This window comes from Carassius auratus, chromosome 14 (genome assembly GCF_003368295.1).
Source record: "Carassius auratus strain Wakin chromosome 14, ASM336829v1, whole genome shotgun sequence".
Taxonomy (NCBI): domain Eukaryota; kingdom Metazoa; phylum Chordata; class Actinopteri; order Cypriniformes; family Cyprinidae; genus Carassius; species Carassius auratus.
In genome coordinates, this window is record NC_039256.1 from 21,303,377 (window position 1) to 21,317,084 (window position 13,708).

Here is a 13,708-nt window from a genome sequence, read left to right on the forward strand (position 1 = left end):
TCTGGTGGTTGAAAGCTCTCCTTCCTTTTTTGCTATTCTGTCACCTCTGGCTGGTGGCAGAAATAGTTGTGGTCTTACACACATTGTTCTCTGTTTTCTTGGTGCTAATTGGGCCGCTGAGACTAGAATACTGAGTAAAAACAGTGTAAAATCTCACATTTGCTATGAAGTCGTTCTTGTTTGCTGTCTCAAGACAGATGAATGAATTCACCACTTCCTGTTTATTTCTGCGGCAGCTGAAGATACTGTGTCTGTGTTCACACTTCACATATAACTGGATGTCTTTGTTAGCGTCGAGCCCACATGACAAAACCATAACCTCAGACCCTTTCAGAGAGATTAAGATGTTACTTTGTCTTACACAGTATATAAGGTGCTTACAATTTTAATTTCATCATTTATTTCAAGTTTTTAAACCAACAGAGAAGATAAAAAAATGTCTAATATTGTTAAAATGTAGCATGTCCACCGCATCGTTATTCGCTGGCTATGTTCAAGTAAGCATGCACAGATGCTGTACAATTAAACTCTATCATGATGATCACAAGTCCAATATTTGTGCTTAATATTTGGCTTTAATGCACTTTAACAAGAAATGATTGAAGATAATTTATGTGTATTAGTAATTTATCGTCGGGGTTGATTTTCATTATAACCTTGAATCAACAAACTTCATTCATCCACGCCAGTAGATGTCAGTATATACCAAGATTACCTAGACAGATAAGAGCTGACTAAGTGCACCTTTTACACTAAAAAGTGCACAAGAATAGGTTGCTATAAACAAGAGAAAAATACTGAGGTCTATAGTCCACAGGGATACCATAAGAACTCTCCCTTAGCTTATTTTAAACCGGTCCCAGGACTGACCCCCATCTGTCTGTGAGGTATTGTGTTGACTGCTCCTCAGTGGTCAGTAGGGGCCATGCTGGATGGCGTCTGGCTACCTACAGTATTTCCCACTGGGCTCCGTCTCACACGATTCTCTTTCTCTCCCTCTGCTTCTATATTTTCCTCTCTCTTTCTCTCTCTCTCTCTCTCTCTCTCTCTCTCTCTCTTGTGCATACGAGTTGGACTTCACAGTTCAATCCAGCATAATTTATTGGATGCTGACCTGCTAAATAACCAGAGACCTTCTCTCTTTTAGAGGTCAGAAAAAAAGATAAATTCTTTCTTTTCATCTCCATTTGTTTTCCCAGAGAATGATTACACACCGCTGACCAAATACAAATCTGCAGTTATAATAGGCTTTTTTGCAAAACAAAGATGAACCTTTAGAGAAACAAAGTGGTTACCACACACAAAGGATGAGTGAGTAACATTTATACGCAAGGATACAGCAGATTTAAAAACAGAGGGGTGTCTCTATCATCTGTCTCCCTCTTTTTCCCGCTTTATACACACTTGGAGGAACAGTGGGGTCTGATCTTGCCCAGGGCACAGGGAGTCGTGCTCACTCTGTGGAAAGGAGCCAGTGATTGTAGAGAGGTCCCATAGTGCTCGGAGGCTGCACAGTGCATGTGTGCATGTGTATATAGCCACACTAACACTCCTTAGGGGGAGGAAATACACATGACGGGTCAGCTGCTGTCACTAGAGCACGTCCACTCATCTGGAGGAATAGAGCAAATCTGAGATTGGGAGAGAGATACTTTTACTGTTACCAGTCAAATTGTGAGTTACTCTGTTTATATACTTGTCAATGCTGATTTTTAGTAACATTTTCCAGCTAAAGGCATTGAGTAAAATCCTTGTAATATACACGGTTACTTAATTTACTCGTACAAAAAAAAAAAAAAATTGCTGAATATATGGACTCTACACAATCCTATACACTAACAATCCCATCACGCATCATTTTACCAAGTAACTAGCTCGAACTGTAGGAAATGAAATAAATAAATAGATCAAAGCTCTCAAGATCTAATTGAGGTCTAACCAGGTGTGTAGTCTGTATCTGACAGCGGTCTTCACTGTAAACATTTGTTGCGATGAGAAGCAACAGAATGCACAGTTGTTAACGAAGCATGTCAGTTTAATGACCGATGCCAGTTCATGTGAAAAACATGGATTTTTATCTCCGTCAACAAGCAATTAGCTGCCTCTCTCTCACTTTTCTCTCGTCTCTGGTGATCAAAGAATGTTTTTAAAGACTGTGATCTGACGAGTAGAAACCAGTCGCTGGAAGGAAACAGTCACTTAGCATCCACTCGGCAGATTTGTGTGATCACCAAAACCTCGGCCTTGTGAATTTTTTATTGATTGTTCTTTTTCTTTTTTCTTTTTTTTTTTTTTCTGGCCTGATTTTTTTTTCAACTATTTCAAAAGTATATTTAGTATTTGTACAGAAGCCAGCAATGACAGCTGACAGTTCTTTAGAGTGCCACTGCAAAGAATTCTAGATATACAGTCAGCCAGTCATAATTACTGTACTAACTGTAAAATATATAGTTCTAAATATATGTGTTCAGAGATAGTTTTAAAATACTGATTAATGCATACTGACGGCATATTGTATAATAATGCAATAGGTTGCTTTATTACTTGGCAACCTTCATTATACATTATAACATTATAGTGGAACCATGTGTGTGTTGTGGTGTGTGTGTGTGTGTGTGTGTGTGTGTGTGTGTGTGTGTGTGTGTGTGTGTGTGTGTGTGTGTGTGTGTGTGTGTGTGTGATAAATATAAACACTAGAGTATATTTTACAAGAAAATACATTTTTGATCTAAGAAACGTATTTTTTTAACCCAATGTGTGACTGACTTTTCAGAAAGAAGTGTTTTTTTTTTTTTTTTTGGTTCAACATAAACCCCAACCCCTGTCCCATGAATGCTTAATCTGTAGGAAAGAAAAAAGGAAGGAATGGGAGGGAGGTAGACATAAAACATGAGAGATGAAGAGGCCCAGTGCTAGCTAAGAGGATTATTAGTCATACGTTGGCATGGAGACGAACTTGGCCACACGATTAGACAACCTTGCTTTTATTGTATCAGCCACTTCTTTACAGAGTCTGATGAGTGAGCTGTCGTCTGAGAAAATCCAAGGCAGGAAGTGCAGAAGGAATGAAAGAGGAACGCATGAAACACTCCAGCGGTCTGAGAAGTCTAAGAAGTCATACACGTCTCTTTCAGATCCGATGCTTCGACAGTTACAGAATCTTTCCCCCTCCCTTCACAGAGCCATCGTCAGTGCCGCTGGATCTCTAAACAGTCACTCACAGTACTTTTGTCTCTGTGCTAGATAGATCCTCTGACATCATGGCGGTTACAGCTGAGCGCTCATGGATAAACTATCCGTGCGCCATCTCAACCAGCCCCCACAAACACAAATGCAGTACACACACAACTTTATGATGCTATTGAGAAAATATTCACTGGGGTTTAGAGTGATTTTATTTTACTTTGAACGGTTTATAGTCATATTTATGCAGGATGAGATGAATAATCAGACTTATGTGCTCGTTATTTTCGGCGGAAGAAAAAGCCTCACTATATGAGGTATGAGTGTCATTCTTTCTTCTAAATCCTGATTTATTTTGAGTATAGTTGAATGCACATTTCTGAGCAAAGCTTGTTTGCTGTCATCAAATTTAAACAGGCAATTAAACAAACGTATCAATGACGTGTACCATATTTACCCCGAAAAGGTACATATTACAATTTCAAAAGTACATATTGATATACTTAAAGTGTATATATTAGTAACTTTGAGGGTACTGCCTCAATGACAGTGACAATTTAGATTTTTTTTTTTTTTTCTGAAAGTGTTTGACCATTTTCTTTTCCTCACTTTTATGTAATGCATAGTAACATATTAAAATAATTTTGAATTTAAGTATTTTTGCAGATTACATCATCACACCAGTAGGTGGCAGCAAAGGGCTGTCTTTACAAGGGAGTCACTGACTCTGTCGTTCACCCAGTTTGTTCAAATACACTGATCCGTTCCATCCAAACACCACTGCTGTGTTGCAACATTATGCTGCAGCTATTTGGAAATATTTCCATTATTTAAAAATATTTCGAGCAGAAACCGAAAAATTAATTGACAATGTTACTCAATCTTAACCTTTTAACTGCTGTACAAATCCGTAATACATAATAATGCTGCCTCCTGTCACATTTGATAACTTTATCTAAGAATTGTGAGAAATAAAGTACAATTTGTCATAAACTTGCATTTCCAAGAAAATATATATATATAATAAAAATTGAGATGTTAACAAAAATTTTAATTTCTATCTCACAATAGAAACTCTCAGTTGCAAGAAATTGTTTTAGAATTGTGAAATATTAAATCACAATAACTTATTATTATTATTTATCTATGTTTAATACCATGACAGAAATGGGTTTTCATACAAAGCTGCGGCGTAGCGTTAGTAATTACACATCTCATATAAAGCAGGCCATGAAATCACAGATTTCCTCTGATAGTTGTAGCTCAAATGACTTTTTAAAAAACTGATCTGGTCCGAACACTGCTTCTGGCTGACGGTCATCATGACAGCTGTGCCCTGTGAAATACCAAGGGGGCATCCCCTTTCCTAGGCACCCTCACTGGGTTCTGGCAAGCAAGTCCATACACACAAATATTAGCTTTGATATACACATACTGTGTCCTACTGATACAAGGTACCCTGACTATGCTTTAATGTGCCACGCTGGACCAGTAGCACGCATGTGTGTCTTCTCACTGTGTACCGATAATAACAAATAGTGCTCATGCAGTCGACCCTCAAACCTCCCCCACACTACCCGTAACATGTCTCTCTCAGAATCGTATATTTCACTGTATGGAAGAAATGTACTAAAGTGCTGTACGCCTGGACAAAAGAAGGACCTTGAATATCTCTCAGCTCCTTTATGAAGTCCAGAGTTTCTGAAAACTTTGCCGAGCAAAGTGAATGCCGACTGTCTGAGGCATCGCAAGGTCACTAAAGCAAATCCTGGTGCCGACTCCAGTCATATTGCAAACAAATAGAGTCGCGCTGCTGTCAACGTGAAACCTTTTTTCAGACAGTAGATTGTCTATAGACTCAAATCAGTTCATCGACGTCTCATAAAATCTGCTGCCATGACACTTCCGCAGCCATAAATCACAGCTAGTCATTCAGCTGTTGATACGAAAATGGAGGATATGGAAATGGTGCGAGGCCCGCACTTTGTTTGCACCTAGTTAGACAGAGACGGTTTTATTTATAGCCATCTGATGAGCGGCTCGGTTATGATTGTTAGACGACATGAAAAATGGCTTTAAAAAAGCAGCAAAAAATGGAAAAAGAGATAAATAAAGACATCAACAAACAGTGAGGCGTCAGTGCGGATATGATCACATTTGCTGGGCAGACGCCAGTGCAACATTTATTCTTCTGAAAGACAGATACCAGGAGGGAGAATGAAAGGCAACCCATATCCAAAATTGTCATAATTAAAATTTTTGACAGACAGCTTAGTTTTTTTTTTTTTTTTTTTTTACTTGGGCAGAGCAATTGGTTTGCTGGGTAGGCAAAAAACAAACAAACAAAAAAAAAATAATAATAAAATAATAATAATATATATATGGGGAGAATTTTTCCCCTTTATTTGCTTTGCTCTATTTTGTGGCATGTTTATTTAATGCCTGGAAATAAGCAAATCACTCTGTAATCTCTCTTCACTCCCTCTGAGTCTCAATGCATTCCCTATCTCTCTCTTTTCATGCTGTTTGGTGTGGGATTAGAGCTCTTCAGCTATGTTTAAATGGTGTTTATGCAAATAATCACTAGCCTCAGCACAATTATTTAAAGCGCTAACAACAGAGAAATGCATCTCGCTCAGGCTGACAGCAGTCACACTCCCACTTACAGTGGCCATCTGCCTGTGGCGGAACACTTTTCACTCTCTTTTGCTGTTAAAGGTTGCTCAATGTAGTTTTTGGAGAAGTGCTGTGTTGAATATCCCCATGAGTAGTCATTGTTAATAATCAGAACGAGGTTGGAGGACTCGAATCTTCCTTGAGTTTGGGCTTTTGAAGAGTTGCTAAGTTTATTTTGAGTTTTTAATTTTACCATAATTTCGTAGGATGTGTAATTTATTAATCCAGCTGGCTGGGGTCTGCAGGGATCACTGTAAGCAGATGGTGAACTGCTGTTTATATCACCATAACACTTTCAATAATAGATAATAGATAAATAGACAGTAATGTTGTCCATTTGAGCAAAATCGTCCTCTTTTTTTTGTTGTTGTTGTTTTTAGCAAAAGACTGGAAAGCACACTGGAATAATTCTAATAGCCTGAGGACAAGATTTATACCAAGGTGTGCAGTGTTACCAGGGTCTTAATTTAACATCTGCCAAGTGCAAGAAAAAAAAAAAGGCTTTGGCGAGTAAATAAAACTTGCAATGTTGGATGGTAACATGATTAAGAACTGCGATTTACATGGTTAACATTGAATAGAATAAAATATACAATTTGATCCTTACTAAAAACAGTTTGCATTTGTTTTGAAACCATATACAACAGAAGAAACATCTGTCACAATTCAAACAATTTTCATCTTTGTTATCTTAGAACTTCAGAAATGTATTTAGCATGCCTATTTTTTAAACTCCAGGTGGCGACAAATGTGTGGATAGCAAAAATGAACATAATAAGAACACAATGAAACTTATATAAGTATAATAATAATAATAGGTGGTGTTGTTATTTATTTATTTATTTCTGAGTGATGTTGATTGCAGTAGAAACATTTTTATGCTGTGGATGTTGTGCTTTAGATTTTTGATTCCAATATGAATAATGACTCATGACTTTTTTGGTAAAAAATTTGATAATAATATTGGCAGTATATTTACAGCATCACACAAAAGTAAGTAAAGTTCAGTAAAATTTTTATTAAAGTATTTGCTTTTGTTACCTTTTAGTTACTTTTGAATGGTACTATATATATAAATCACAAAAATCGCAAAAATCACGGTTCGGTACGAACCTCGGTATTAAAGCCACGGTTCGGTTCATTTTCGGTACAGTAAGGGAAAGAAATGCAAACATTAAACTGCAGGTTGTTTATTACTATAAACTTTTGTAACAATTTGTTTACACTTTTTATATATATTTTTTTTAAATATGAGCAGGCCTACCCGCTGGGATTGGTAATGTTGCACTGTAATCTTAGTTATTTATTTATATTTTTCATTATATTTTATTATATGATATTGGTTTGAAACTAAGAGTATTTTATTTAGTGGATAACTTTGAAGCAGTATTTTATTACTTATTCTTTTTTTTTTTTTCTATATATTTTATAAAAAAGTATTAAAAAAGTGTAAACAAATTGTTAAAAAAGTTTATAGTAATAAACAACCTGCAGTTTACTGTTTGCATTTATTTCCCTTACTGCACCGAAAATGAACCCAACCGTGACTTTAAATCCGAGGTACATAACTGCTGAAATTCAGTTTTACCATCACAGGAGTAAGTTACCTGTGATATACCTGCAATTACATTTTAAAATAGTCAAATAGATAACAGTTATTTTACATTTGAATACTATTTCACAATGTTACTGATGTATTGCGCATTTGTAAATAATGAACTAAATGCAGTCATCTTCTTGTGCTATTTTTTCTTTTTTTCTGTCTTTATCCTGCTATTTATTTTAACACTTTGTTTTCTTCATGCCTACTAAAAGTTGCTATTCATAGTCAGGGAGACATATCTGTATCATATCTAAAGACTGGAGTGTAAACCCTGTGCACATGACTCTGGGGTGACTCCATCAGTAGTATCAAACCTTATTTTTGCAGTGAAAATCACTGGATTGCGAGGGGTGGAAGGGCTCCCGTGGCAAGAACAACAACTTTACATCACGTCAGAAGGTAACCTCTGATGCAGGTGCTCATGGGAAGGTGCTAAACGGGTGCAGTGGCAGGCTGTGAGCCTCATTAGGCCCAGATGCTGCCTGACACACTCACGGACCTGCATACACACACTTCGACAGATGTCGAGGTGGCAGAGGTGAGGACCAGGATTAGGGAAGGCCTCTTGTCTCAGTGATTTAGATCTGAAAAAACAGCTTGAGCAAGGCCACTAAAAGCCCTTTTGGGTGCACCTGAAGCAGTAAACCACTGACTGTGTGTTTATATGTGCATGTGCACCCGCAAAAACATCTTGACTCCATTATAGTAGAAGTATGATTATGCTCCCAATATAATTACCTGTACTCATATTCTTTTTTGTTGTTGCTTTTGTGCAGAAACGTGTTGTTTCTTTACTAGTATGTCAGGAGGAAATATCAGTTAACATTTCCAAACATTGCCTGTAATAATCCGGTGAAATTTTGGAGTCTGACAACAGCCAGTGCTCCACACAGAGAGATCCGATCTCACCTTCATCCAGTCTGTCTGGAATAACATGAAACAGAACAAACTTGGACTAAATCCAGAAGATCTTTGGGAACATCTCCAAGATACTTCAAGGAACCACAGCTACAGTACTGTTAAGTTTTAGGCTTTTGTGTAAAAATGGTGTAAAATGTGGATGCCATAAAAAAAAAATAGATTTTCTTTATCAATTAGCTTCTATTAATTCAATTAAATCAACATTTGGTGAGACCATCATTTGTGTTAAAAACAGCTTCTGCCCTAGATGGACTCTTTTGCCCTAAGAAGCATCTTGGAGACAATGCCACGATTCTTCTAGATTTAGTCTGTCTCAGTTTGTTCTGTTTCTGCATGTCATTTTGTCTGGTTAATGATGAGATCAGATCTCACTGGATTATTACAATTAATGGCTTAAATGAATGTTTGGACCCCTACTGACACACTTTCCTTATCGTTGAGTTCTGCACTGGAAATATAATTCACCCAAAAATGAAAATGTAAAAGTTGTTCAAAGCCTGTAGGAGTTTGTTGAGGAGAGGGGACAAGAAGTGGATATTGGAAACCAAATAGTTGACCGTAGCTATTAACTTCCATAGTATGGAAGAAAAAAAAAAAATACTATGGCGGTCAACTGTTTGATCACCGATATTATTCAAAATATATTTTTAAATCGAAATTCATACAGGTTTGGAAACAACATGAGGTTGACCCCATTTTGGGGTGAACTGTGTCTTTAAGATAAGCTTAAATGTTTCTAAATAAATCTCACAAAACCAATGACAAAGACTTCGCCTTACGTAACTCGCACACCTTACACCTGCGCATCAAAAAATGATGGGTCAGCACCATCCCAGAACACAGAGCCAGCCCGTTGCCTTTAATGCAGTGATAAAAAGTCTGTGTCTGTATTAGTGACATGCAGGATTCGTAAGGCGCACACTGGTCTCTGGACAGATTGCAGCAGCTGGTGTTTGTGTCAGCAGGGTACAGTGAAGCAGTGGCTGAAACTGTTACTGTGCAGTGCCTCATTGCCTACTGATGAGATGAAATGTCAGTTGCATTTCTCCTGCTGATCTGCACCCGGTAGGCAAGCTGTGCCTACTGCGTGAGGAGTCTGTGTCCTAACATTGTGCGAGACCTCTGGATCAGTCATTGGCTGTAAAAGCAGCGTGGACCAGCAGGAACTGTAGTGGGAAAATATCTTAGTTGCTCTTGCTATATTTCTTGCAACAGACGAGTCCATTTCCACATTGTGTCTTAGCAATGAGTTATGCGGATTGTGTGGAAACTTTCTGGGGAATTTTAACTTTTTTTTAGTTTTGTGTTTTTCCAGGACATATTCATTCTATATATTGTAACAGAGAGAGAGAAAGAAAAAAAAACAACACACACACAACCGAGAGCATGGCCATCTGTGCAGCGCTGTTGTACAAGAGTGGACTAAGGGGGGCAGGTTTGTTCAAATCAGTCTCCGAATGAACTTTGAAAAGACATCATACCCTCTAAAAAGTTTTGTACATGCTCTATGTGACATGAATGGCTTGAATTTACAGTTACAATGTAAAATATTTTCATAACAGCACAATACATTTAATGATTAACCTTTAAAATGCCAGGGGAATTTTTTTTGAAGCGATAGAGCAGGTTTTTGGTCTTGCCCCCTTGCTCTTCTCACCACCTTTTGCTGTTTACACATATTCGTCCAAATATATGTTTCAACTGCACTATTAATATTTCTATATATACATTTATATATATTTTTTATTTTAGAAATATTTTGCATGGAATGTATTGCGTTCCATTACGTGAGTAGTAAGTCGTATCTATCCTCTTGTAGGTGCTGTAACGGGCGTTGACCAAGAGAAGGGGGCCGGCCAAAAAAGACTGCCTTAAACATTCTTCTTTTTCCAAAATATTTTTTTCTTTTTTTGCTCTGCGGGAGAAATTGCCTCTTGTCACAGATTTCCATAACACATATCTCTTCATCTCTGAAATATATAGAACTGCCTTTTTTTCTCGCACATAAACAATACGAAAACTCAAATGGACAAAGTCGGAAAGGAAAAGCAGACTGAAAATGGGCGTCTGTCCTCTGATGTTTATCGCCCCCGACCCTGACGTTTTTTTCCTCCGTAGCTTTTTGGGAGCGGATATCTAAGGACACTGCAAGGAATTTGGACTAATGGATTTGTGATATACCGTTTTTGCCTCTCCTCTGCTGTGCAATTCTTCCCTTTGCTATGAACTCTTTTGTATGGACTTACCCTACTCCTTTCTTCTCCTGTTCCCTTTGAACCCCTTTGGAGTCTTACTATCATTGCAATCACCTGGGGTTTGGTAGGTATGTCTTTCCTCTGTCCTTCTCTCTCCTCTTCAATAGCCTCTCCTCTTTTTTCTCCTCTCTGTCTCTTTTTCTCTGCCACAGCCAGACCCATTCACATCCATTGACAAATCACTTAAGAGGACTTAATAGCTCTTCTATAATGCACTCTGACCTCTTATCAAATACCGCAACAGTATTTTTCTCCCATAACTCATAGTCTTTCTCATCTCGCACCATAAGGAAGCGAGAGGAAGTTTTATCAGAAAGGGAAAAGAATGCTTTGCAGTCTAGTCAAATGAAGATTTTGCACTTCAATTCTTTTTTTTCCCACTCTTTCTCATTCTTGTCTCCTTTCCAAAAGACCCCTAAGTTAAAAGAAGCGAGAGCAAAAATTTCTTAGATGAGAACATTATCTCCGTTTTGGCTCCTTCAGACGTGTGCATTCACAAACCCGAATGGAGCTTAGTGCCATAAAGTGTCAGCCAGTCGTGTTTGTTAATTAGATTGGGTGACTGCAACTCCATTCCAGTCTCTTTCTCTCTCTTTTTCTCTCTCTGTCTCTCGCTCTGAAGGCAATGGCGTCTTCACCTCACACCAATGACTGTGCCACAATATAACACAGACACCAAATACACGTTTGCCTTTGAACTGAGAACACGTATTAATGTGAATATTGTAGATATTGACATTCCCCAGTGTCTACTTGGGGAACATGTGTAAATATGTAACTAGCTTTGAATTATATTTATCAAACATATATAAATATATAAATATATGGTAGACCTGACAGTATGTCCGTAATGTGAAAACGTATTTTATGGTCAGATATGGGAATTGACTTCTCTGTGACAATGATTACAAAAGCAGTAGATGGGGAAGCTAGATTAATGTCATGAGTCATTTACTTACATTAAGCCAGTAATAGAGATTCTGTCTGCTCTGCAGACAGTCTAGCAGAAAGTGCTGTTCTTGTGAATGTACTTTGTATTCAGCCATTTTTAGTACAATAAATGGACTTATCAACATCCGCTTGCTGTGTCTGTAGTTTTACTGACAGTTGAGCAGCTGAAATGCGTGAGGCAAGCTGTTTTTGGATTGACATTTGAGTACTTGTCTTACCCCCCAAAAAATACTGTGAAGACATTAGATGCTTATGTATATATGAGTTTTCTTTATTTTCATGACTATGAAAGTGTGTAGAGTCACACTGAAGGCATCAAGGGCTATTTGACCTAGAAGGAGAGTGATGGGGTGCTGCGCCACATGACCTGGCCTCCACAGTCACCGGACCTGAACCTAATCGAGATGGTTTAGGGGTGAGCTGGACCACAGACAGAAGGCAAAAGGGCCAACAAGTGCAAAGCATCTCTCGGGGAACTTCTTCAAGACTGTTGGAAGACCATTTCAGGTGACCACCTCTTGAAGCTCATCAAGAGAATGCCAAGAGTGTGCAAAACAGTAATCAAAGCAAAAGGTGGCTACTTTGAAGAACCTAGAATATGACATATTTTCAGTTGTTTCACACTATAATTCCACATGTGTTAATTCATAGCTTTGATGCCTTCACTGTGAATCTACAATTTTCATAGTCATGAAAATAAAGCAAACTCTTTGAATGAGAAGGTGTGTCCAAACGTTTGGTCTGTACTGTGTATATATATATATATATATATATATATATATATATATATATATATATACAGTTATATATTGTAACTGTATATTTAAGTGTATTCAAAGAGAAAACAGCTATTTTAAATTCTAACAATATAAAGACATAAAGTATATATTGTTCACAAACACACACAGTAAGGTTTGTTTTCAGTGTTTTATCGTTTGCGAAACAAACAAATGTCAAATATGACAACTGCAAAAGAAGCCAAGAGCTGATAAAAGACAAACTGCATTATGCAGAAAACACATATGAATTGTTATTTAGGTGCACTGTAAATTTGTTTTTGAAGTAGGCAGCTCTCATGTTTTCTTTTCCCTTCACAGTCTGCAGCGATCAAAAATCGTATTTCGTTTCTCAGAGAGAAAAGAACAACACTCCAGCATTAGCATATCAGCACCCAAGGTGGTCAAGGAGAGAGCCAACAGAATGTGACATTTTTATTCAGCAGGAAAAAAAATCAACAGAGCTATTGTTACAGTTAGCCCTCTGTCTGAGTGGTATTTAAGGTCCAAAATAACACTGAGTGGATCATTAGAAGTGGAGGGTGAGGGTGCAAGTGTGTGTGTGTGTGTGTGTGTGTGTGTTTTGCTTGAGTGGGCGTAGTAACAGTAATCACAAAACACATCCCAGGGAAACTGCAACTCTATTTTCACGTTCTAATTCGGGCAAAGATTGATGACAAGTTGACACGCGTTTTGTTTTTTCACTCACACCTTGCACAAACACATCTTGCATATACACAAGCGTGTGTAAAAGTGGGCTGTGAGAGATAGCGGTGAAGTCAGCGAGCATCTGAAGACATTATAAACGGAAGGTGCCACTGAATTTAATTAAAAATAAAAAAATAATACAAACTTGTAGGCTTTATTAACAATATGATAAAAAAAAAAAAAAAAAAACATTGTCCATCAGAGGTACAGCTCCTCCAGAGAAACTAAAATGGATATGATCCAGCTTCTTTGATGGACTGAGTGGACTGACAGATAGGTACACATTATGAAAATTGGATTATAAAAATCACAAATGTATTATTTTAAATTGAGTTCTGATTTTTGTTTTGAATTCTACGCATGATAACTGATAACTGATAACTAATTCTAAATATGAAAAAAATATTGTTTTAGATGTGAACTACAACAAATAAGTGTGAGTATGAATGAAGTCAGTGATAGATCAGATGTTTTAGATTCAATCAGCCTGCAATGTAAGCAGTAAAACAGCGGCAGATTTTGACTTTGTGCCTTTAAAATGCTGTTTGACATGTCAGGTGCAGCCCTGTGGCAAAATACTTCCAGACACACACACACACACACGCAATCATTTTGTCTGAATAAGTAGGCTTGAG

At 37.6% G+C, this 13,708-nt stretch overlaps 1 protein-coding gene across 4 annotated transcripts in view; it reads left to right on the forward strand.

Moving 5' to 3' along the window:
- The window catches only part of LOC113113991 (protocadherin-1-like), a 149,268-nt gene that overhangs the window by 113,450 nt on the left and 22,110 nt on the right, over positions 1–13,708 (forward strand). Inside the window, exon 5 of one of the 4 annotated variants that reach the window (XM_026280647.1) lies at positions 10,203–11,815. The exons of the other annotated variants lie outside the window; for them this stretch is intronic. Coding sequence (XP_026136432.1) covers positions 10,203–10,258 — 56 coding nt within the window. The 3' untranslated portion in view covers positions 10,259–11,815. Of the gene's footprint in view, positions 1–10,202; positions 11,816–13,708 lie in introns of those variants that run through there. 4 annotated transcript variants of the gene reach the window in all.